Source organism: Macadamia integrifolia, chromosome 9 (genome assembly GCF_013358625.1).
Source record: "Macadamia integrifolia cultivar HAES 741 chromosome 9, SCU_Mint_v3, whole genome shotgun sequence".
Lineage (NCBI taxonomy): Eukaryota > Viridiplantae > Streptophyta > Magnoliopsida > Proteales > Proteaceae > Macadamia > Macadamia integrifolia.
Genome location: NC_056565.1, coordinates 31,850,826 through 31,875,390, shown reverse-complemented (window position 1 = coordinate 31,875,390; position 24,565 = coordinate 31,850,826). Strand labels below are relative to the sequence as shown.

The 24,565-nt window shown below is 40.5% G+C and overlaps 1 protein-coding gene across 1 annotated transcript; it reads right to left on the bottom strand.

The window, feature by feature from the left end:
- LOC122089264 (WD repeat-containing protein WDS homolog) lies at window positions 1-24,342 on the bottom strand. The gene is made up of 4 exons (XM_042658853.1): window positions 23,196-24,342; window positions 9,285-9,386; window positions 7,720-8,355; window positions 1-390 (listed from the first exon to the last, which is right to left on the bottom strand). Exons 1-4 carry the CDS (start codon window positions 23,913-23,915, stop codon window positions 205-207), a joined length of 1,644 nt encoding a protein of 547 aa, XP_042514787.1. The 5' UTR covers window positions 23,916-24,342; the 3' UTR covers window positions 1-204.
- Window positions 24,343-24,565: the final 223 nt, after the last annotated feature.

Here is a 24,565-nt window from a genome sequence, read left to right as displayed (position 1 = left end):
TGAAAAATGGGCCAGGTCACTTGAATTGAAACAGGATTTACAAAACCATATCAAAATTTGGGGGCAGAAAGGAGGAAACCTAAAATTTACAAGTGCATGAAAGACTACGTCATGAGGTAGGAGTCAGAACAAAAAATACTAAACAAAACCCTACACAAAAATCGTTACAGTATCTACACATCTGTTCATGAAATGGGTTCGGTTTCATGTCTCTGACATCTCAAGGTTTTCCTTCTTTCTGCTTGGTCCCCATATCCGGATCGTATGATCATCACTAGCAGATGCCAACATTTGAGGCCTTGTAGGGTTCCAGCTCACACAATTTACCGTTGATGAATGGCCTGACAATATCTCGATTGGCTTGTTGCTTTTCCGGTTCCAGATGTAAACCTGCCATTGATATGCACTTAGAACTAGTGGTCATCAAAATTTAGAATTCATGGACACCTACATGCTTGTAGCAAAATGCATTGAGGCATGCATGGATGATACAATTATCGAGGTGAACTGAAAATCCTGCATTTAGCAGCACTATACACACATATCGAATCAAGTAAATTGAATCCAGATCAATGAAGTAGTGCCATTCCACATTAACATCTGATTTTCAAAATCCATGACATTTTTATTTTGGAGTTCTGGTCTTAAAATTCTTCTAATACAAAGGAATCTAGAAGCGACTCATTTTGAATTTCTAATTCTCCAATTCCCCCTAGACTTCCTCAAAAGATTAGTATTTTTTTTTGGGGGGGGGGGGGGGGTGGTGGGGGTGGGGTTAGGTGGAGGAAGCAATCTGCAATCCTCCAGGGAACTAATTTGCTACTACGGTTGTTCCACCACCAAACTGACAACATCAAGTATACACACAAGAATGCATGAACAAAATGAGTCAACCACATGGTACGTGGAAGCTGCACAAATAACCCCATGGCTCATATTGCATGCTGAATACAACATAAAGTGGAAATCTTAACACGCTGAATAAATAACATCATCATTTATCCGGGGTGTGAATTGGGAAGGGTTTAACCAAAACTCATACCTGTCGTTTTAAACTTGCGGACGCCCCGCCGAGCCCATGGGGCCAATTAGGGTAATGCCGAACGGTCGTTATCAGCTCAGAAGTCCAACATAACTCTTAAAACCCGGCGTGCGATCCGTCGTTAACTTCACTCGCATGGTATAGTCCGGAAAACCTCACGGCAAAGAGACTCGGACATGTCCGCAGTCTCGTGGGTTTTCGATGTGCACCTTACTCACAACAAAAAAAAAAGACTTTCCAATTCAACTTTGAACTCAATCCAGTAACTCTAGTTTAATGGAGACGAAGCTAGCCAAACAAAGTCTCTTGGTAAATCCACCAATTTTTCATGGCCGGACCGGGTTGTGGTAGCAGCGGTTGCCTCTGATGGCCGGACCCTCGGTTGCGGCCCACCTGCCGGATTCTTCCCCTTCTCCCGTTGCTCCTTCTCCGACAACCTCACTTTCACCTTTGCGTCCCCCTCTCGATGCTCCATGGAACTCTCATTTCAAGTTGTCCCCCACCTCTCCACCCGACAGCCTTTCTCTGAACTTCGTCCCTTCCACTATCCTTGGGGATTCTCGAGTTGCTGTTTGCCCCAAGGGCCTTCTTGATTCTGAAGCAACTCAATGGCAGAACTCCCTTGTGGGTCATTTCTTGGGGAAGAGACCGCCATTTCACCTGGTTAAGCTGTCCCTCTCGAAGCAATTGCGCCCTGTAGGCTTTGTAGATACTCTCCTTCTTGACCATGGCTTCTTCCTGTTTAGGTTCTCAAACAAACAGGATAGGCTGAGAATTCTGGAAGGAGGTATTTGGAGGGTGGGGGGAAAAGTCCAATGTTCCTCATGCCTTGGCACTGTCACCTGCTCCTTAATCGGGGTGGACCTCTCTTCTATTGCTATCTGGGTCTCCCTCCCAGGCTTACCTCTCCACTTCTGGTGCTCCGAGAGGCTAAGCGCTATTGGTTATGTTATTGGAACTCCGGTGTGTTCAGACGCCAGAACTTGTAAAAAAGGTCGTCTTGATTTCGTGCGTATCTGCGTTGAAGTTGATGCCATTGTTGCTCTTCCTTCCTCCATCTCTATCCAAGATGGAGAGGATTTCCACTTCCAGCAGTAGATTCTATATGAATGGAAGCCCCCCCCCACTGCACTCTTTGCAAAGTGTTCGGCCATGACTCAAGGTCGTGTTTGTCGGCAGCCTCCCTGGAACCTTTACTTAACTCACATGCAGACTTTGCTAGACCCCTTCTTCACTGTGACCTCTCTCTGATGACCGAAATTGGCCGGCAATCATCTTCCTTTCGTCCTTCGGTGAGAGGCAGAGGTCGGAATAGAAGAGGAAGGAAACCTTCTAGGGTCGCCATCGCTGGACGGCCGCCTATCCCAACAAAGAAATCTCAGGGCAACGATCGGTCCTTGCACGATGGTCAAAACCGATTTGCAGCCTTGACTGATGTGGCTGACAACATCGGTGACTCCCTCCTAATTGTCGGTTCGACTGATGTTGACACGTAAGCTTTTCCTTCAAAAACTGTTGCCTGTGAAGAAAGCTCCCCCTCAGCCGATGAGTCCTCTGCAAGCTCTGACGATAGTTCCTCTCCTCCGTCTAGCTCTTCGAGCTCTTCTTCCGATGCCGATTCATCGTACTCTGAAAGAGATATATGTCAGACAGAGAGGACTCGACCCCGCCTTCTCATTTGCTGCCAAAGGAAACCCTGAAGGAGACGTCTGCAACCTCCCCCCCTCATTTGGCTTTAACCCCGATGGAGGCACGTGATAGTGTGGATTCCCACTTGAGATCCTTGGGCTTTGCAAGGGCAGATGCTATTGGGCCCACTCCCATGGGAGAGACATGTCTATCCAGGCCCACTGAGCAACCCAATATGACATTGGAACCCATTACACCTTCAAACCATTCTCCAGCCCACTTACCCACTCCCTTGCCTTCTGCCCACTCCCAGGTCCCTGCAGATCTGGGAACTACCATCTCGCCTTCAGCCCAATCCGTGGAGCCAATTCCTTTGCCTTCTACCCAGGTCCTGAACCTTGCGGATCTGGATATGGTTTCGGACCTGACTCACCCTCCTCCTCCCTCATCTTCCCTGCTCGATAGCCAGCCCCTCCCTGCCATCTCCGAGAGAAATGTGAAAAAAAAGAAAATGCAAACCTGCTGCCTCCTCTCATCAGCCTTGCACCACCTCCCCTGGCCTTGCAAACCCCCATCCTACTCCTCACCGCTCTTATCAAAGAAGAAGCAGGTCTCGCCCTATTCTTGATATTACCGGCTCCTCCTCCAGTGAGCCTTTGATGCCTTTCTCTATCCTTGGCCAATGACCCACGGCCTGCTGTGGAATGCTAGGGGCCTTAATTCCCCCTCCAAGCATACCTCTGTTCGTGCGCTCATAAAAGAGCTCAAGTCCTCCTTTTATTGTATCTTGGAAACTGATCTCAAAGAGTCCAATTTGTTCAAAATCTCCTCCACTATTGCTCCGGGATGGCGTTTTCTGTCCAACCATTATGACCATCATAATGGGCGCATTTGTTTTATGTCGGACGACACTAAGATCAAAGTTACTCACATCTCTTCCTCTGCCCAATTCTTGCACCTATCTATTACAGATACTGCTTCCAGCATCTCTTTTTTCCTTACCTCTGTCTATGCTTCCAACAGGCCTGCTGAAAGGGTTGCTCTTTGGAATGACCTTAGACTCTTGGCTAACCAGATTGGGCAATCTCCATGGGGTATTGGAAGAGATTTTAATATGATCAGATTTTCTCATGAAAAACAAGGTGGAGGTACCTTGGATAGTGAGAATATGGATGCCTTAAACTCATGCTTTGATGACACGACTGTTGATGACCTTAGATGGTCAGGTTCTAAATAAGTAAATATACCTGGAATAAAAAGATATCGGGCCAGGCTAGAATTGCTTCAAAGCTGGACAGATTCCTAGTCAATGAAGCCTGGCTAAATGCCTTCCCCTCCTCCCATGCTACTTTTGGAACCTCTGACATATATGACCATAGCCCCATTTCGCTCCTAATCCAACCTTATGCCTCATTTGGGCCTAAACCATTTAAAGTTTTCGACATATGGACCTCCCACCCAGACTACCCCTCCAATGTTAAAGAAGCCTAGCTGAAGCCTGTCCATGCCTTTTCCACCCCTCTTATTGCCTTGGCTAGAAAGTTGAAGAATGTCAAATCTGCTCTAACAGCGTGGAATACTAACTCCTTCGGGAATATATCTTCTCAAGTTAATGATTACAGGAACAAGCTATCCTCCATCCAGAGCCAACTTCAATATGATCACCTCAATGCTTCCTTAGCCAGTGAGGAGAAGTCTATGGCAATCAACCTCTTTACCCTTCTTGCTCAAGAAGAGAGCTTCATGAGGCAGAAATCTAGGATTAATTGGCTTGAGCTTGGTGATTCCAACATTGCCTACTTCCATAGATCCGTGAAAGCCAAGAACAACACCGACTCCATCACCAAGTTGACTACTTTGGATGGCAGGCAAGTGCACAAAGTGGATGAGATTAAGGGTGTTGCTGTTGACTACTTCAAGAATTTGTTTAAGATGGAGCCAGGCCCCACCCCCCTCCATCCCTGCTGGTCTCTTAAACAAATCCATCCCTGACAACCTAGGTGGTTCCATCATGGCTATCCCCACTGATGAAAAAATCACTTCAGCCATCCTCTCTCATAAGGCTAACAAGGCTCCTGGTCCGAACGGATTTAGCATGGGCTTTTTTTCTTCCTCTTAGGATCTTCTCAAAGTGGATGTGACAAAAGCAGTCAAGAATTTCTTCTTTAATCCTAGTCAAGTTAATGGGATCAGTTATACCTTTCTTTGCCTCATTCCAAAGAAAGAGAGAGCTGATGAGATGGACTTCAGGCCAATCTCTCTTTGTAATCTTATCTACAAATTTATAGCAAAAATCCTTGCTAACAGGCTCAAGTTAGTGGTGGATTCCCTTGTCAGTAATAATCAATCAGCCTTCATCCCAGGAAGAAGTATAGGGGATAACATTCTGCTTTGCCATGAAATTGTAAAAGAGGATTTTGACAGGAAATCTCACTCTTTAGCTGCCCTTTTGAAGAATAGACATTCACAAGGCTTTTGACTCCCTGAGATGGAATTACATTGTTTCAGTCTTCAACAATATGGGGTTCCCTCCAGTTTTCACCAACTAGATTTATCACTGCATAGCTTCTCCTAAATTCCCTGTTTTGGTGAATGGAAGCCCGGCTGGCTATTTCCCTTCCTCTGTGCGTATCAGATAGGGATGCCCCATTTCCCCATACATCTTTTGCCTAGCTATGGAAGCCCTTTCAAAAAGCCTTCAAATGGCCTCAGATTCGAGCCTTATCTCCGCCATCCCTAAATGTAAGGCCATGAAGCTTACTCATCTTGCTTTTGCTGATGATCTGATGATCTTTTCCAAAGCTGGTCCTGGGTCCTTGGAAAACATCATGCTCTGTCTCTCCCAATTTGCTGCACTGTTGGGGCTTCATATTAATCCAGCTAGGTCTCTCATTTTCTTGACTGAGATATCTGAAGATGCCAAAGCCTCCATTCTAGAGCAAACTGGCTTCACCAAAGGGCATCTTCCAGTGAAATATCTCGGGCTTCCTCTTATTCCAACTAGGCTCACTGCCCATCATTGTTACCCTATGCTTGACCTCATCAGGAAGTGGATCCAGCTCTGGAAAGGAAAGATCCTCTCTTATGCAGGTCGGCTTGAGCTCATTAGATCGGTTCTCCAAGCCTCCTACATCTCTTGGGCGGGCATCTATGGTTTGCCGGAAGCCATCATCTCCAAAATGGAGTCCATCTTTGCTTCATTCCTGTGGAAAGGGACTGCGTGTTCTAGATTCCTCTGTCCCATTAGCTGGGTTGCAGTCTGTCTCCCCAAATCTGAAGGAGGCCTTGGCTTGAGAAGAATCAAGGATGTTAATATGGCTGGTACCATAAAACTAGCCTGGAAGATCATCTCCAAGAAGAAGAGCATCTGGGTTGATTGGATCTATTCGAACCCCCTCAAAGCCAATTCCTTCTGGACTGTCAAAATGCCTACAGATGCCTCATGGGTTTGGCGCAAAATTATTTCCATCAGACCAATCATAGCTCCTGCTATTTCATCTCAGATTGGCAATGGCACCAACACTTTTCTCTGGCTTGATCCTTGGCACCCCATGGGAACCTTATATCACATCTTAAGTGCCAGAAGGATCCATGATTCGGGTCTCTCCAAGTTTGCCCTTGTGGCGGATATCCGCTCCTCCGGCAACTGGTCTCCTCCGGTCCATTCTATGACTCTGTTTGAGGATATCTGGAACTCCTTGCCAATCATCCCAGCATCTCAGCATCTTAGGCCAGACACTATCATCTAGAAGCCTTCGTCTTCTAAGGCTTTCTCCTCTAAGGCAGCTTGGGATTTTGTGAGGACCCAGTGCCCAACCTCCGCATGGCACCGCCTCATTTGGTTCAAAAACCACATTCCCCACCATAGTTTCTTGGCTTGGAGAGTATTCACCAAGTCTTTGCCCACAAATTCCTTCCTCATCCAAAGAGGTATTCCTACGGACCATTGTGCATCCTCTATGGCACTGAGACGGAGACTATAGAGCACCTCTTCTTCACTTGCAGCATTTCTTCTTCCATATGGGAAGGGATCCTTCGCAAATGCTGGCCATCTACCAGGACAATCCTCCCTTTCCATCGTGAATGGATTTGGATGGACATGACCTTCCAAGGAAAGATCATTTGTGACACTGTGGGAAGACTCGCCTTCTGTGCTACATTAAATCAGATTTGGATGGAAAAAAATCATAGGAAATGAACCTCCAACTCTTGCCCTCTAGATAAGATTTGGAGCTCCATCTTCTTTGATGTCAAAGAAAAAGTTTCTCTATGTGTGTCCTCTTGTATTTCCACCCCTAGAAATTGTCACATTGTAAATTCCTGAGAGCTTTCAAACTTCATCATCAGGAATAGTAATGCTCCTTGAGCTTGTCTTGCTTCTTTCTCCCTCCCCTCTTTAGGGATTGTATTTTGTTCTCTTCTTCGTTTGGTAATGAATTATTTTATTCACCCAAAAAAACATCATCATTTATGTCTCAGCAACACAACATGAATAAAACAGTAACCTTAATACACAAAAATGCATAAACCAATTATCTTACAATGGATACAAAAATAACTACATCTCTATGCATCATCTTGTATGTATCAGAAACATTCCATACGAGGACAATGTTAACACAAGGATGTAAATGATACATCAGCAAAATAAGATCATGTCTCCAAACAACCACCCAAGGTTAGCAATATAAGTTCAGTAGGTTTTCAAAAGAAGAGGCTGATGCCACGAGTTTTTTTTTTTTTTTTTTTTTGGGGTGGGGGGGGGGGGGGGTTGAGGGATGGGTGCTTGAAAGATCTAACATTCAAATCATATAAGATGCCTGCCTCTCAAGATATCTGCAGGAAAGGACTTAAGCAGAAAAATCCAAAAAAAATCTTTTTTTTTTTTGGGGGGCTTTTAACTATTTAGAAAACCTAAGGTTGAGAAGTTCCCACAATTCACAAATTAAATTGCGCAAGAGACCTTTCCCTTAATGTTCAGTGACTAGAAAATTCAAATATCAGCAAATACAATGCTAAAATTAAAGTGTCTCAGAAGCAGAGGTTACCTGTGAATTCTCACTACCACTGGCGATGAACCTGCAATTTGACCCACCAAAACAAGACCGGATCACATACCTCCCTTGCTTGTGACCCATATACGTCAATGGCTTGTCCCATGTCCCAGCAACATCCCACATATGGATCTCTTGGCTGTTGAGATTGACTATCAGAAATTCACTATCTCTGGAAACTGAAAGAGATGTAATAGTGTGCTCCTCTGCAATGATCTGCTCAGATTTCATCTTGAAGTTGTATATCCGGATTTCTTTCTCAGAAAAGACACTGATCAGATGTTGCCCATCTGGTGTCACAGCAAGGTCCAAGACCTTGGGTACCCTTGTCCCTCTCCATGCCTCAAGCTCGTTGCCTTCAAGATCCCACATGTAGATGCACTTGTCAGGATCAGAGCTGCCACAAACCAGCCGCTTTGAGTCAGGAAACCATGCACATGAGCTGACAATGGGGCTCCGCTCACCAAATGTATGCTTACATGTGCCTGTCTCCACATCCCATAGCTTAAGCACTTCTCCATTGCCACATGTCAGCAACATTGTGTCATCAGGGCTCCATGCCACAAATGAAACAGGATTTTGGTGGCTGCGCAGACTGTGCTTCAACGATATACCACCTTCTTCCCATACCTGGCAGAACAATCACACAAAAGATTCAGGATTTCAGTGGCTGTGCAAAGTGTATTTCTATTCGCAGCTAGTCGACCTCTCCTAGTCTCCCATGTGGATAGAAAATGTGGCCAACCCTAAGAATGCATTGGCATAACATGGAGAGAACAAGTTTGGGAGCTAGCTGAATGAATATTCTGTTACAACCAACCACATCTTATGTACCTGAACCCATGTAACATAGGACATGTGCATGGCCAAGTCCAAGTTGTCAGGACATGGCCACGCAGTTCCATACACAACACCTGAGGGCATGGGCACATCAGAGATCTATAAGAAGGAAGTGTCCTACAAATATAGGGATAAGGACATATGAAGAGTAGCACTTCAAAGATGTCAGCTCACAAGCTCGATACAGTTCATGAGTGTTGATACCCCAAAAGCATAACATGGGAATGGAAGAATGGCATCACATGGAGATTGAAGCATGTTTAACATAATCGATTGATATTTTAACATGATATGGAAAAAGCCATTGATAGAAATCATTCAAGTATGACAATTTGCTAAATTGGTAAAATGTGCAGACATTGAAGTCAGAATGGTGCCACATGGAGATGGAAGTAGGTTAAGCTTTGGAAGCAAGGGCTAACTGCAGACTTACTAAAACCTATTTTCTTCTATTACATGTTAAAATTCTTATGTTACAGTGAAAAGGCAACATTAGGCATAGTCCTTCAAAGATGACAACTTTGCTAATGAGGTAAATTCAGTGAGTATTGATAGTTAAAAGCATAAGTTTGGACAATCCTATCTTCACCCACTAACATCCTTTGACAAGCAAAGCACCCGAAGAAGAAGGAAGAAAGTGAGAGAGAAGACACAGAAAGAAAATGTTTTTATTCCTTGCTTAGCACATATAGCCATAAGATATCAGATTTGTTCCATACCTTCCATATGATGGCCGTGCAGTCACTTGATGATGATGCCAAATATTCCCCATTATTTGAAAATTGCACGAACCAAACTTCATTGTCATGTTGGTATAAGATCTGCAGCAATGAGAAATATCAGACCAAATGCTGCATCTATGTAATGATATGGTAGTAAAATATGACTAATCTAATTAATTGACCAACTCCCCCCTATCCCATCTGACCATGGATGAACCAAACTACTGTCGTCAAAATTTTACTGCCATATCCGCTGTCAAAATTTAATAATTTTATATTTTTAGATTTATTTATTCACCTGCAAAGACTTTGAACTAGGAGAAGGGATCCCATTTATCAAATATTAGGGTGCACCTGAATTATTCAGCCTATAGTCTTTCATCAGTTTTGTGGTTTTATTCATACCTCTAAAGTTTTTTTTTTTTGGCATAAGCACTCTTTCTTTTTCTCATTTCAACAATTGTTGGAAGCATGAGGCTAAGGCCTAACTTGTTCGAACTTATGCCTTATGCACCATGAAGTCCTGATTCGTAGTCTCATGCCTCTGTATTTTTATACACTAACAAGAGCTATGAAATTTCATTATTTTTTCTTTTTGCTAAATAGGAAGTTTGTTGAAGAAGGGTCAGAGAAGATTCCTCTAAAAGGAGAAGAAAAGCCTTTCTAATATAAGGCCAAAAGAAAAAACAAAAAAAAAAAAAAAAAAAACCTGGCAAATTGAGTTTTTTTTTTTTTTTTTTTTTTCTACAAGTTAAGATGCACAAATGCTTCCAACACTTTTTTTGGTGGGTGGGGGGTTGGAGGAAGTCCTAGCTCTTGAGGCCCACTCATATGCCAACAGGAAGTAGTTCACAAAGCCCACCTGTTGCAAGCAAGTCAAATGCACCATAGAGTGGCTGACAGGATGAACAACTTGTTGAGATATTATATTTAGCGGATTTTTTTGTGATCAGTAACTTGTACTTGTGTGACGAAAAAGACTTAACCTAAGTGGTCAACTGCTATCCTTGAGCATCAAGGATTTGCATTTTGCAAGCCCAAGCAAGTGGAAAGGAATCAGGGAGCCAAGCTTCAATCTGAAGACCTTAAGTCAAAAAGCTCGAACGACAAGCCATAAATGTTGAAGCACTACCATTGGAGATCAAGCTTCAAGAACCATGTCATGAAGATCAAGCACCTCAAAGCAAATTGGCCGAGGACATCTTCAAGGATGTTCAACATTGACGTAAAGACTTAGGATCAGTTTCAACTTGTAATTCATTTTACATTCCTAAGTTGTAATTGATTCTCAAATAGCTCTTAAATCACAAGGACCTCGCAATAAGTCACCCATCTTCGACCAAAGAGTTTGACCTTAATTGGGGAATTTACCTATGACCAAAATGGGAATCTATGGGCTTATATTGGTAAATTAGACTACACTTGATGATCATCACAAGTTGGAGGTCAACTGGCCAAAGGTCATGACTTGTCCAGCCCAAAAAGATCAACTGCACTGGCCTGAAACAGGAAGAAGTTTCCTGAGAAGGGAGTTCTAGGCATTTTTGTTAGGCGGTCAACCGGCTATTTTTCACTTCACCGGCTCTGCTCAATAAAGAGCTGTTGGAGACTCCAAATAACATTTTCTGTCATTCCTTCTCCTTTATTTAGGGGAGATTCATTAGGACGTTTGACCTCATTTGTACATCTGATCTTGGGGTTGTAGAGCTTATTGAGAATCAGTCTAGTGTTCTTCATCGTGTAAATTTATCTTTTGAGGTTTGTGTTGTAAACAGTCTTCATTGTAAGAGTTGTTGTGAAAGTTTGGGTTGAAAGTAGTGAGCCCTGAAACTACTGGGTTCGAGTTTGAGCCTGGGAAACACTTGAGTTGATTCTGACCTTGGAATACATGTGAAGCTTTGATTGGTGCCAATTAAGAAACCAATTGTGAATAGGTCTGATCACTACCACTGGAAAGTAATCAAGATAGTGGAAATCCCAAGAGTGTATCTCTTGGTAGTGGACGTAGGCAAGTGTGCAGAACGAACTTTCAATATAGTGTCAATCTCTATCTCCCTCTCTCTATTTATATCTTGTATTTGATTTTTGCCATTGTGCTTTGCCTTGCGCCCTTACTGATGAGGTAAGCTAGGCTGAAATAACAAACACTAGCACACCTTAAAGAAACCAGAATCCCAGTGAACCTAAGACCGAGAAATAGGACAGAAACTGAAAAGGATTATAACTAGCAAACCATAAATCTGATGGGGCTTCCTATATATAACAGAGGTTCTAATGTGATGAGTATATGGTCAAAATAGCAAAGATAGATAATGGTTAGATCAAGAAAAATAAGCATGAATAGAGATAGAAACTAAGAGAAAACCAGGAGGAAGGGTAAAACTCCTTCCACCAGTCCGATGGGACTAAAATAATCGAATGGAGTAGAAGGGGAAGGGAACAACATATCCAAATTTCATCCACAACTGATGGCTAGATGGTCTGATATTGAAGACTGAAATTTAGAAGAAGAAAAGGAAGAACAGCTCCTATTGCAAGACCTGAAACATGAAGGAGTTAGGAAGCAATGTAAGGGAGATTAAGAGCTCACAAGGGGAGTAAATAAAACACAAAACAGAAGCCAGAACTCATCAATGGTAGCCCATGGAAGGAGGAGCTTTCCTTCTGGAACTGATTACAGTGCAATAGAAAGAGGAAGAAAGGGATATAACCGAAGGCTTCATGATGCAGATTCATCACCGAAATGGGCTTGCTTTATTATTAATAAGCCTAAGGTTAGGTTGTATACATGTTGGGCCCTTAGGCATACGGGAGTAGTTAACGTATTTATTTCTTTATTTTATTGTATTAAGTGTTTGAATTAGGCTGGATTAGGAGTCTATAAGTTCAGTCTTGTTTTCAGAATGTTTTCTTTATTATTTTAGTTTCTTAGTCAGTTTAGGTTTCCAATTAGTTAAGGATTGGGTTAGACCTTTCCTTTTTAGTGTCTTAAATATAATTTTGAGTTTTCTACATATGCTTGTAAGGGAGGCCGGCATTGTACAAGAAAATTGATTAATGAAAAGCTTTGCTTGCTATCTTCCATTGAAGAAATCTCTTGGTTTCCAATTAGTTAAGGATTGGGTTAGACCTTTCCTTTTTAGTGTCTTAAATATAATTTTGAGTTTTTCACATATGCTCGTAAGGGAGGCCGGCATTGTACAAGAAAATTGATTAATGAAAAGCTTTGCTTGCTATCTTCCATTGAAGAAATCTCTTGTGTTTGATCAAGGAACCCCTTTTGTGAGACCTAGGTAGGTTGTTGTTAGATCCAATCGAACCACCTTGCGGTGTGAAGCCTGGGTGTTTAATTTCTGTTTATTCTTATTCTACATCATCTTCTCCATCCATTAACAAGTAAGTATCTTCTATTTTTCTGCAACTAGAACCCTAGTTTCGAAAAGTTCACATATTACATTTTTTTTAGATTAAGCAAACCAACCATTGGATCATCTTAAGATTTTTAACATATGTTCATGATCCCTAATCCAGGACTCGATTTGAATTTCATCAAGTTCTGAACATTGGATCTTAAGATATTTCTGTTTTCCATTTCTGCCCATGTTTCTTCTTAAGCTACAGTTCTATACCTTGATATACTGTTATTGATTCTGATTTGCTGTTCTATGTTATTTACTGATATCAGACTCATATTCAGAATCGATTGGTTGTTCAAGCCCTAAATTCTGATATTGTTTAATCTCTGAAATTATTGTTTTACCCCCTGATAGAAGTCTATCAAGAGAAAGGAGGAGGAGTAAGCATATTGAAGTCATTGTGGGGGGCCAAGGTGTTGAGTTCCCAATTAACAGTAATTGGGAGATCCACTACGGAAGCGATCTACCTTCTTAGGAGACTTATGGAAAAAGCCAGAACTTACAAGAGGGATCTCCATATGATCTTCATCGACCTTGAAAAGGCCTATGACAGGGTTCACAGAGATTTAATATGGCAAGTTTTAGAGAAAAAAGAAGTGTCAAGTAATTACGTGGATATAATTAAAGACATGTATGGAGATGTGGTGACTAGTGTGAGATCTATGGGAGGCCAAGGTGTTGAATTCCCAATTAATATCGAGTTACATTAAGGATCCGCTTTGAGCCCCTACCTATTTACACTTGTCATGGATGATTTAACCACGAATATTCAAGGAAAGGTCCCGTGGCGTATGCTTTTTGCAGATGATATTGTTTTGGTTGGTGAAACAGTGCCAGAGATTAATGATAAGTTGGAACTACGAAGATATACTTTGGAATCGAGAGGTCTCAAGATAAGTATAACGAAGACAGAATATATGAAATGTAACTTCAGTCGATCGAGGATTGATAGCGAGGAAGTGAAAATTGAGGGGAGAGAGATCCCGCAAAGTGACTGTTTCAGATATTTGGGCTCTATGTTAAACAAAGAAGGTGAGATTGATGATGATGTTTCCCACAGAATTAAAGTAGGATGGATGAAATGGAGAGGGGAGTCTGGAGTGTTATGCAATCGACGTATTCCTCTAAAGCTCAAGGGAAAATTCTACAGGACTGCCATAAGACCAGCTATGATGTATGGTGCAGAATGCTAGGCAGTCAAGAAGCGTAACATAGATAAGTTGAGTGTGGCCGAGATGAGGATGTTGAGATGAATGTGTGGCAAAACACTGAGAGATAGAATAAGAAATGACCAGATTATATCGGATTTGGAAGTTGCCCCAATTCAAGATAAGCTCAGAGAATGTCAATTACGATGGTTTGGTCCTGTCTAAAGGAGGGCCTTTGATGCCCCAGTACAGAGTGACCAGATGCAGATGTATGGAGCTAAAAGGGCTTGGGGCAGACCAAAAATGACCATTGACGAGTTAGTTGAAAGAGCCATGCAAAAGTTAAGTCTTCACCCGAGTATAGCATCTAACAGGGCTATCTTGAGGGCCAGGATCCGAGTTTCCGATTGTTCATGATTGGGATGCCCCAAAGTCATTTTTTTCTTTTTCAAATGCCTGCGGATCCATGTAGCCGACCCCATTTAGTTGGGATAAGGCTAAGCTTTGTTGTTGTTGTGCCTCTGTCAGGTTGCAGGAATCGAAGTAGACGTTCAATTCTTTTACCCAATCGAGGAACATGTATGACGTAACATTTCTCCAAAAATCATGTGGCTCCATCCTTGGTTTGGGAAGGCTTTGATACCAAATAATGTAAGATTGGTTCACAAGTGATCCAATCCCAGGTAGGATCTTTAGTAAATTCAATAAAAAATCAGATAGTATGAACAAAACAGAAATAAGATAATGAAGGGAAGAATGGGGTAGGAGAATAGGTTGGGTCGAGCATTTCACTCTTCCCTAAGGCAACTCACCCAAGTTGTCTCTCACAACACTGCATCTCACAGTTCTCCGACACAGCTTTTTTTTTTTTTTCATCCAATCAAATTCGTCTTAAATGTTGTAGCCCCTTACAAACTTATATTGAAAACTAAAAACTAACTCAAACACTAAAAATGAAAGGCCTAACCCAATCCTTAACTAATTGGGAAACATAAACTAACTAGAAAACTGAAATAACAAAGGAAATAGACTCAAAACAAGACTCGAACTAAACTAACGAATTAAATTCCGTTTTCCTACTTTCTACCCATATTCTAGGCCCATTAAAGTGGCCCACTACAAAGAAATCCCATAGGATCAAAGCCCCAACACATACATAACCCAACCTAAGGCTTATTTTATCTTATTTGCAATAAAATAAGCCCATTAAGTGACTTATCTGCATCAGGTTCAGGGACAACACGAACATGCCACCATTGTAATAATTCAAGAAATATCCAATGGTTTTGCTGGAAATTTAATGGCAAACCTCATAAAAAACAGTTTTCCAATTCAGCACAATTACTGAATCTTCTCAACCTAGACAATCTGAAGGTAAAATGATCAAGATGACACATGAAGAATTTGCATGGTATACTCAATCTCAAACTCCGTCTCCTCAGCCTTCCATTGCTACTTCTATCCAGACAAGTAATGCTACTGCATGTTTTTCTTCCCCTTCCCGACCCTGGATAATTGATCCAGGAGCATCAGATCATATGTCTGATATGTCAGGTATTCTCCTCTTTTAAAGAGTCTTTTGCTACTGTCACGTTAGCTAATGGATCTATTGTTATAGTTAAGGGAATTGGAAATATTCGTCTCAACTCTTCTTTGTCATTACTGTATGTTCTCCAATTACCAAATTAGTTAGAGTTAGTTTCCTATTCTAATTTTGGTTGGAGTTGTGGAGTCAATGGATTGGGTTGAGGGAATCCATATCAAGCTGGTACCTCCCCTTTGTTCCGCTGACAATCTGGTTTCGTGTTTGTTAAATTATCGCAGGTTCCTCATTTTGGTTGTTGATGCTCTTAGTTGGAAATTTTATTTATTATATGTTCTGATTTGCTACCATGAGAGGGAGATTGTCATTAAGATATGCTCAAGTCATCAATTGAAGTCGTATTTGCTCGTGTGTATCCTCAGCAACAGTTTTATCTTTTACCAGTAGGTAATCTTCTATCGATTTGATTTGCATCAACTTGATATCAGAGCCATACCTGGCCACAGATATCATAGATACTACTCTCTTGTTTGTTGTACGCCAACAACTTCAAGTCATGCAAGAGAAATTGCAAAAGTTTGAAGCAAATCTAGAAGAGACTCGACAACAGTACAAGGAATTTAAGAACAAATTTCTAATCTCATCCGATATTATGGAATCTTCCTTCAATAAACTAAACTTAGTGTTAAGCAGTGAGTGGAAGAAAAAAAGGATCCACTGATGATAGAGGATGAGGTGGCACCGCTAACTGTTGAAGATCAACTTGTGGAGGAGAATAAAATGGTTCCAATTGATCTTGTGCTTCCAAGCTGCATATTAGACAATGGACTCCTTGTCACTAATTTATATAGTTGGATCATGGTTTGACATCAGTTTCACTAGGTCAAAGAAGATGGATATTGATCGTGCATTGAATTGTCAGCCGGTCAGGCTCAGTCAAGCCTAACTGGGGCCCCATCATATTTTTGGCTTGCACCATGATCACCCGATTACGTAGGTGAGCACGGTACGTTTTATAAATGGTCATTTGGGCTTCGAGCCATAATCAAACATCTAATAATCAACCAAAACGAGCCTAAAATTGGCTAATGAACCATTTATCTTCTAATTTTTTTCTTGATCCTTAACTTTTACTTAGAATTTGTCTTGGACTTTAGAAAAAACATATATATATATATATATATATATGTGTGTGTGGGAAAAGGCTGGGCATGCTAGCGGATTACCTAGGAATAAGGTATTACAGCATCTATTGGCCGTTAGATGAAATCGAAAGGATCACATCCATTCGTAAACGTTACCTTCATAACATTCCCAACACCGCCACTCCAAAGCCCTTTTTCTTCTACCTTTCTCCTTCATGTCCGTCTCTGGTTCCCCCTCCTTTCGAAAAATTCTTCAATCCCCATTGCGTCTCTCTCTCATCCCTCCTCTACATGGCCCCCACCTGCCCTCTCTCTATGGGAACTCCAATCAAGTAAGAAAATAGAAAAACAATACAACGGCAACAATTGGCCAAATCTGCTTAAAGAAAACCTTTGAAGAATCTCTTCTCCCTTTCCCTGTTTGCTTCCACAAGAGACCTCTCTAGAAGGACCTTACCTCATGTTATGATTAAGAAATCTTGAACCTTGCAGTTGACGGAACATCAATAATCCAGTTCACAGATATTCCCCTTATTGTTTAATCCACATAAAATCCCTAACATCTCCATTATAAGGTATAGTTTAGACATCTTAATTCACATCCCAATCAAATTACAATTAAAATCAGACATTTTCATCTCTGTTTTGATGGGATGGAAAAAAGTTAATGATGTTTAAACTGCAAATGAGCGTCATCATAGATCAGTATTTTTTTTAGATGAAATCGTAACAGATCCATCACTGTTTTGATAGGAAGAGAACAAAAGTTAATGTTTAAACTGCAAATGAGAAAAAGGGTCATAAATAAATTTAAAAATAAAATAAAAATAAAAATTGGGGGATGAAATCATAACTGATTCATATCTCTCTCTCTCCTATGCCCCTCCCCGCCTTTAGATGTCTCAAAGTCAGGACTCAAATCAAGCTGCGTCACAGATCAATTTTTTTCTTTTGGATGAAATCGAAATAGAGCAGTTGCAGAGCAGCAAGGAGACAGAAAGAGTGGAGAAAACTGGTGTAGCAGCGGTGGAGGATTGAAGGTTTGGATCTTTTCCCTTGATCCAACTGTTGTATCTAAGATTACCAAATCCTATGGCTAAAATCCCGCTAGCATGCCTATCCCTATGGTTGGGCTAGTAGGTCGGGCTTGCAAACGGTCGTGATGCGGATCCGGGTTCCAACAGTAGGAATCGGATCGCTTATGGGCCCACAATCAACAAATAATTTAATATAAATAAACCAGTGGCAGTACTGTAATTTATGGCACAACTTAGAAACGAGTGGCAGACTCGTAATTAGATGAAACTAAAAGCCAAGCTACAATATGCTAGTAAAAGGGTAATTTAGGAACCAGGGAGAAAATAGGACAAGAGATAATAAGGAAATAAAATTGAGGGTAGTATGGTCAAACCAGGGTTTTAAAAGACCTAAACAGCAGCCCACGATTTTCAGTCTTCGTCTCCTTGTCGTGAGAACCAGAAACCAGTGGAACATGAAGAATCAAGCTTCAGCCAACAGAAATCAAGCCTCAACAGTTCTGAAATTCCAGATTTAATGTCGCCAAGCCTGTTGGATCAATCCTAACCAGTACAGTTCAAAGATTCAAGCAAATACTTGGAATATAAAGTCTGAATCTTGGAACCAGCGATAGTTGCAGGTATGGTCTGCCACTGACTTCAACTCTTGTGATTCCTGGGTACTTTGGAGAGCAATGGACAAGGGTATGGATCGCAGGCAGGAGGTTCTCCTTCAACCAGAACTGGAATGCAAATAGAACTCTGTCGGAGGAGTTCCGGTAAACCCTCTTTTGTTTTCTGAAATCACCCCAGCAGAGAAGAGGAACAAAGCCCAGTGATGAGGTCGTGAACAGAGAATAGAGGGTAGGAAAGAGAAAACCAGCAAGAAGAAGGAGAAGCTAAGAAGGGAAAAAGAAAATAAAAGGAGAGAAAAATCAGAAACGAGAGAGATGGGGGTCACGGCAGTTCATATTCAGCCAAGCAAAACATTCAATTTTGTTCAAAAAAACTTCAAATCTAAAACTTCGCCATCGTTTACATATCCAATATAAAGGGAAAATCAAACAATTAATGGCAACTACTGAAAAGGAAACTATTCTAAAATTAGAAGCTAGCTAATTTCAAAGGAAATTGTTTCTAAAACAAAAGAAAATCAAATCAAAGATATTTTTTTTTTTTCCTAAGTCCATCGTGCAACTGCATCAGGTCGGATGACCATCAGGTTAAACCCTTGCACTGGGAACGAGCAATTATAAAGGGTAGGGCTTGAGCCCGACATGTTTATTAATCGGTCCATGTCAGGGTTTAAAAGGTCGAGTCACTCCTAAAATTGACAACCTTACTTTGAATATCCTCCCGTTGTACAAAACTCGAGGGCAAGTTTTTTCAAACAAGGAGGAATAATGCAAGAGCATGATCACCATCATTGGATGTGGTTTGATCTATATTTTTGGCATTTAATTTATACATTGTAACTTTGATGTATGGTAATAATGTATGATAGATACATAGAATAGTTTTTTTTTAGTTGTTTCGAAGTCTATCTTAGTTGTTGATTCAGCAGATCATCTTCCATCGATTTGATCTACATCATTTTATTTTTATACTGCAAACTAAACTTTACTTTTTTTTGCACCTTAATCTGCCCGAATTTTAATTGTATTTATTATACATACCGAATCTCCTACGGGAACTTCTATGCTAAACCCTGAACACGATCAAATCCCTAAAATGTACTCCCTACCTTTCAAGGGGCAAAACTATTTATTATAGCCTGTAAAATTCCGATACTTTTAATGTTTGATGAATGAAATTTCACTACTAATTATGCAACACTAGTGACTAACGCACAAACATTAATTGCATTACATTTTGAATTCCCTAACTTAAATTTTTGTAAACAGCAAACTTTTTGTTTTTCAGAAATATGAGTTTTTAGCATTTTCCATTGTCATTTATGTTTTCTCCTCATAGCTTCAGAGTGGATTTGGTGCCTTCTATCCCCATTGTGAGAAGGTTGTGTCATTTTCCCATTCTTTGTTTTCACAATAAAAGCATTATTGATTAAAAAGCAGTGTTTGTTTGTATCGAATTGCATTCTAAGCTTCCATGCTGCCTTCACCTATGGTACTAACTTAGCTATGCTACTGGAGGTGGTACCTCCGCATATGCTTTAGCATATAAAGAGAAATACCCGGCCCTAAAGGCCCTATACTTCTGAGGTGATTTAGCCCTGATAGAAAAGCCCAGTACCGATACCACTAGTTTCAGAATGGTGAAATGCCCCCCCCCCCTTGTGATAATTTTTGGCATGAAGCTTCTTAAATCAAATCACATATCAGTTATCATGGTTCTACGTTTGCATGTATTGGCTGTAACTTCTAGTGCTTTAGATGTGTTAATTGGTAACCATGACTGTTGCTGTTCAGCAACTATATTTTCCTAGAATGAACTTTTTTTATGTTTAACGTATGCAAAACTTCATGAAACTACTATTTTAAATGACTGCACATGCAATCCTTTCAAGGATGGTTATTCATTCATAAAATAGCATTGGCCAAAACTCATTGACTTTTTTCAAATGGTTACTAAATTTGTATAGATTTCAGAATTTCAGCAAATATATGTTAATTTCAATCAGGACTTAAATTAAGGTCAAAATCAAAACCTAATTCCTCGTAGTTTATGTTGCAACTTAGATTCCATTTCCTAGACACTAGCTGGCATAACTCTTCCATAGTTGTTTGAATAATGTAACTTTGTTAAAACTTGCCTGATCTGGTCAGGCTTGGCATCCCAAGGCGTTGGTGGGGGCCTAGATGCAAGAAGAAACCATCAAGGTGACCAAGGCATCCACGGGGCCCGCCTAGGCAACCAGTTGAAAACTATGCGCAGCCAACCCACTACTAAAATTATTTTCACTAACAAAGAATAGAAAGAGATGGCTCCCTTTAAAAGACAAATAAGAGGGCCTAAGTACAGGGGCTGTACATCAGCTTTGCTTTCTTTAATCCCCAACACAGAAGACAGATCGATATTCAAAGATGGTATCCTCTCAAAAATCCTAACTTAAAAGGAGACCAACAAGAATAAGCACTTTTCCAATGGGCTGGGCTGCATGCAGGTTCAGCATAAGCTCAAAAGTCCCTATTAAGATATTCACATAGGCCTCATCCAGAAGCCCATCACTCAAAATCTTCCATATTGTTGGGCTATAATGACCAACTAAAGTTACGGAATACCCTCACCACTTCACAGCAGCCAATCATAGACCAAGTTATACAAAATCATTAGGGCAGTCAGCTCAGGTTTTAAAACTTGGTAACACAGATCAGATCAGAAATTTCCAACCCCAATCCAGCTTGATCCTAGATGATATTCCTAGGAAGATTGGTGATATTGGCCTTTAGCAGATGGATCACTGCCAGAAAATCTGGATTCTAGATACTGATCCTGATCTAGTGATGCAGATTAATAACCAAAATAGGCTTGTTCTATTAGGAATAAGCCTAGGGTTGGGTTGTATATGTGTTGGGCCTTCAGTCCATGTGGTTTGGAATGCATTGGGCCACTTTTATAGGTCTAAAAGAGGGGCACTAAGATTGAGTACGGGATTACTAGTTAGTTTCCTTTTTAGTTGGGTTGTGATGGGGTTCACTAGTTTCATTAGTTAGTTTCTAATTTTCAGTCATAAGTTAGTTTCTAATTCCAATTGTTTTATTTCCTAGTTTACTTTTCCAGATTTAGTAACTAGATGTTAGTAATCTTTATTTCAGTTTTTTAGCAACTTTGAAGTTACTAAATTGTAATCACCCCCCCCCATCATTATTATAAATAAATAAGAGGGCTCCCATTAAGCCCCACGATTTTAAGAACAAAAAAAACTCTGTTGTTGCTACTGCAATGTCTCAGCTGAGATGCTTCTTGTGTTTGATCAAGAACAATGGGGCTGGTGTTTGATCTGAACAACGCCTTGCGATGGAAAGCCCAGGTGGTTCTACAAGTGTTTTTTTTCTTTTATTCTCAAGTTATTTCAACGTCTACTACTGCCAACAATCCAGGTATTTATATCTCTGATTCTGCCCAGATTTTCTGTCAACAGAGACAGTCGGTCCCTACTGTTGGGATCAGTCCAGCCATCAGTTTGCTCCAATATTCTGGTCAATTGTTCCCCTCTGTCCAACTAAGCATCAATCGACTTTCTGGCTTATTCTGTTCAGCCAATGGTGAGATATTTAAAATCACCAGATTTTTGTCTTCTAGTGATCTGGCCTAACATGAACTGATATCGGTTGGCCTGGGTTATTTGTTACTGCTGTTTTATGATACTGATCATTGAACACAAGTTGCTTGCATTTATTTATACTGATTTCAGTCCCTGGTTTGGTCCTATCTGACTCACACTGGTCTGACCTAATTGCTACTGGTTTTCTGAAATCGTTGCTACTGTTACTTCTATTTTCTGTTGGTTTGATTATAGTGGTTTGTGTTGGGTGTAATCTGGTTGTTCTTTGATTTAAAGTTCTTGCAGTTGAGACTTGGCTAGACCGTATCCTAGTCTACATTATCCAGATTGGCTAATCCACCCTATCGGATCCCAATACTTGATATTCAACCTGGCAAAAGCTCACAGCTCATTAATGTATGTTGTGTTCAGCATATATATCATGTATTTTAAATAAATATTGATTTTTGTGGAGAATCTTGATTCTTATCCACTGATTAAAGTCTTCTGGTAATATGATCATTGGCATTTTAAATTTTTTCCTTATACCCACTCTTAACATGAATGCTTTCCAATTCAGTTTTCTTCTAAAGTTTGTGCCTAGGCACACAATACTTTCTAAAATGGCATATTCAACTATTTACATATTTGAATATTGAGAATAATAACATTCTAACCAAGCCGTTGTCCTTTAAGATCTCACTCAAGCTATCACTTCTGAACTTCCTCCTGCTCAATGTAGCTATATCAAATATACTCCTAACTATAATGAACTTTGTATGATCAACTGCTTTCTTTCCTAGTTAGAAATACTTATTTCCCTGTACAACTCCATAAGGACCAGGGGCATAGTCCATGATTCTACCCCCCCCCCTTTTTTTTGGTTGGGGGAGAGGGAGAGGGTGGCAGGGTACATGGGACCTACTCCTTAATTTCACATAATTTATGGAACTTACCTCATTAGTTAGAAGCGAGGAAAAGAGACATGTGAGTCATCATCTACACCAATAAAATGCTCTAGAGTGTACTCACTCTAAATAAATCTACAAACAAAGTGTTACATGTAGAGATAGAGATAACTGAGCCAGAAATTGAGTACTTCTACTGCTGCCAAAATTGTTTTTGCCACTATTTTGAAGACTCTTTGTTGTTGGGGGCCTCCTCAAACCCTCTTGTTAATTCCTTCATTATTTTTAATAAAAAATCAGTTTTCAAGAATAAAACTTTATGCCCAGAGATGTACCAATCGTAAATACTTGACATCAATTAATTGATACACCATCTACCACAAATTCTATCAGAGCATTTTGAAAGCTTGACATTTAACTGCTAAGAAAATTCTAAAAGTTATACACTTCTTTTGAGTTATTCTTAGCAAACACCAAACAGAATAGTAGAAGAAAATTAAAGCTCACCTGCACAGTCTCTGTAGGGATTTGATCACGGCCGCAGCAATGGTCCTCGTACAGTGAAATTGCATCGGACGAGTTGTGGTAGATACAAGAATCCATCTGAGTAGTAAGCGCCACATCAACCAACTGTTCCAATCTTCTCTCAGGCACAGCAATTGGTGGAGGAAGCAACCTCTCCAATTCATCCAACATCCTCAATCTCAATTCTCTAATATGACTATCATCCATGCTACCCAACTCATTCTCCTCTGAAGAAATGATACTAGACACAAGCTTGTATACCTTCTCACTGTCTCCCCCCAATGCAGAAATGTGTTTTCTCAGAACAGCCAAAGCTGAGAAGTCGTCCCCACGGTTCAAGCATTCCAGCACACACTGCCTGAAGATTAAGAAGGAAGCTGAAGCCCGAATTTCTTCTACCAAATCCTCGAGTGCAACAAGAGTGGAGATACAATCATTCCAATTCGCATTAAGAATTTGGGATTCCAGCAACATGAATTCCGATGATTTGTAAGAAATTCCAGATTCAGATTCCAATTGAGATGCTGACTTTCTATAACCTAGGGAGTAAAGACATTGGATAATAACTCTAACAAATTCATGTTTCTTAATTAAACCTTTTGTGCCGAGCAACACAGGTGAATTCTCCATTGGCATCGACTTTCGGACAGTTTCGCAAAGATTGATTGACCTCTCTTCCTCGTTAACCTCAAAATCTCCCATATTTCCCTCTGACGACAGCCATGGGAAGGTAAAAAAACACGATTTTGCGCCGACCCACCCAGAGTTGCAGGTGAAGAACGCAAAAAAAACTATATCCAAAACTTTCCCAAAGTCGAATTAAAGAAAAAGAAGAACACAGAAGGAAGGAACAATACCTAGAAAATTACATAAGAAAATAACTGCAAAACTGAAGAAGAAAGTCACAAATTCAATCCCAAAACAAAGAAGTGTCAAGAGAATAATCAGAAACGATAAAATCTGAAGAACTGGATAAGAATATAAGAAAAGATTAGGAAAATCGGATTCTTGGAAGGTTAAAAGAGTATAGGATTCGCAGAGATGATGAACTAGAGAAGAAGTGAGAGAAGTGTCGTTAGATTCAAAGCCGAGGTTAGTGCAGTAGCGGCATTTGGGTTACTGTGGGAGAGACTCCAGGTGTAGAGAAAAAACCATAGACCCTTACCATAAGTCACCATTTTAGAATCTTTCTTTATTAGGTAATGATAAGGTAGAGCATAGTTCATGATGGATCATAGGATTTTTTGAAAATTTAAATGAAAGATTCTGATCCAAGGATGTATAGGATGAACAAATTGGATGTGAAGTGTTGTCTACTTCATCTTGTCGTACAGAAGAAAATTCCAAATTAC

Coding starts and splice junctions, on each gene's coding strand:
- LOC122089264 (XM_042658853.1), bottom strand. CDS start 23,915: ATGGGAGATTTTGAGGTTAACGAGGAAGAGAGGTCAATCAATCTTTGC. Junction 8,356..9,284: donor GCACGGCCATCATATGGAAG/GTATGGAACAAA, acceptor TTGTTCTGCCAG/GTATGGGAAGAAGGTGGTAT. Junction 391..7,719: donor GTGGTAGTGAGAATTCACAG/GTAACCTCTGCT, acceptor TATCAATGGCAG/GTTTACATCTGGAACCGGAA.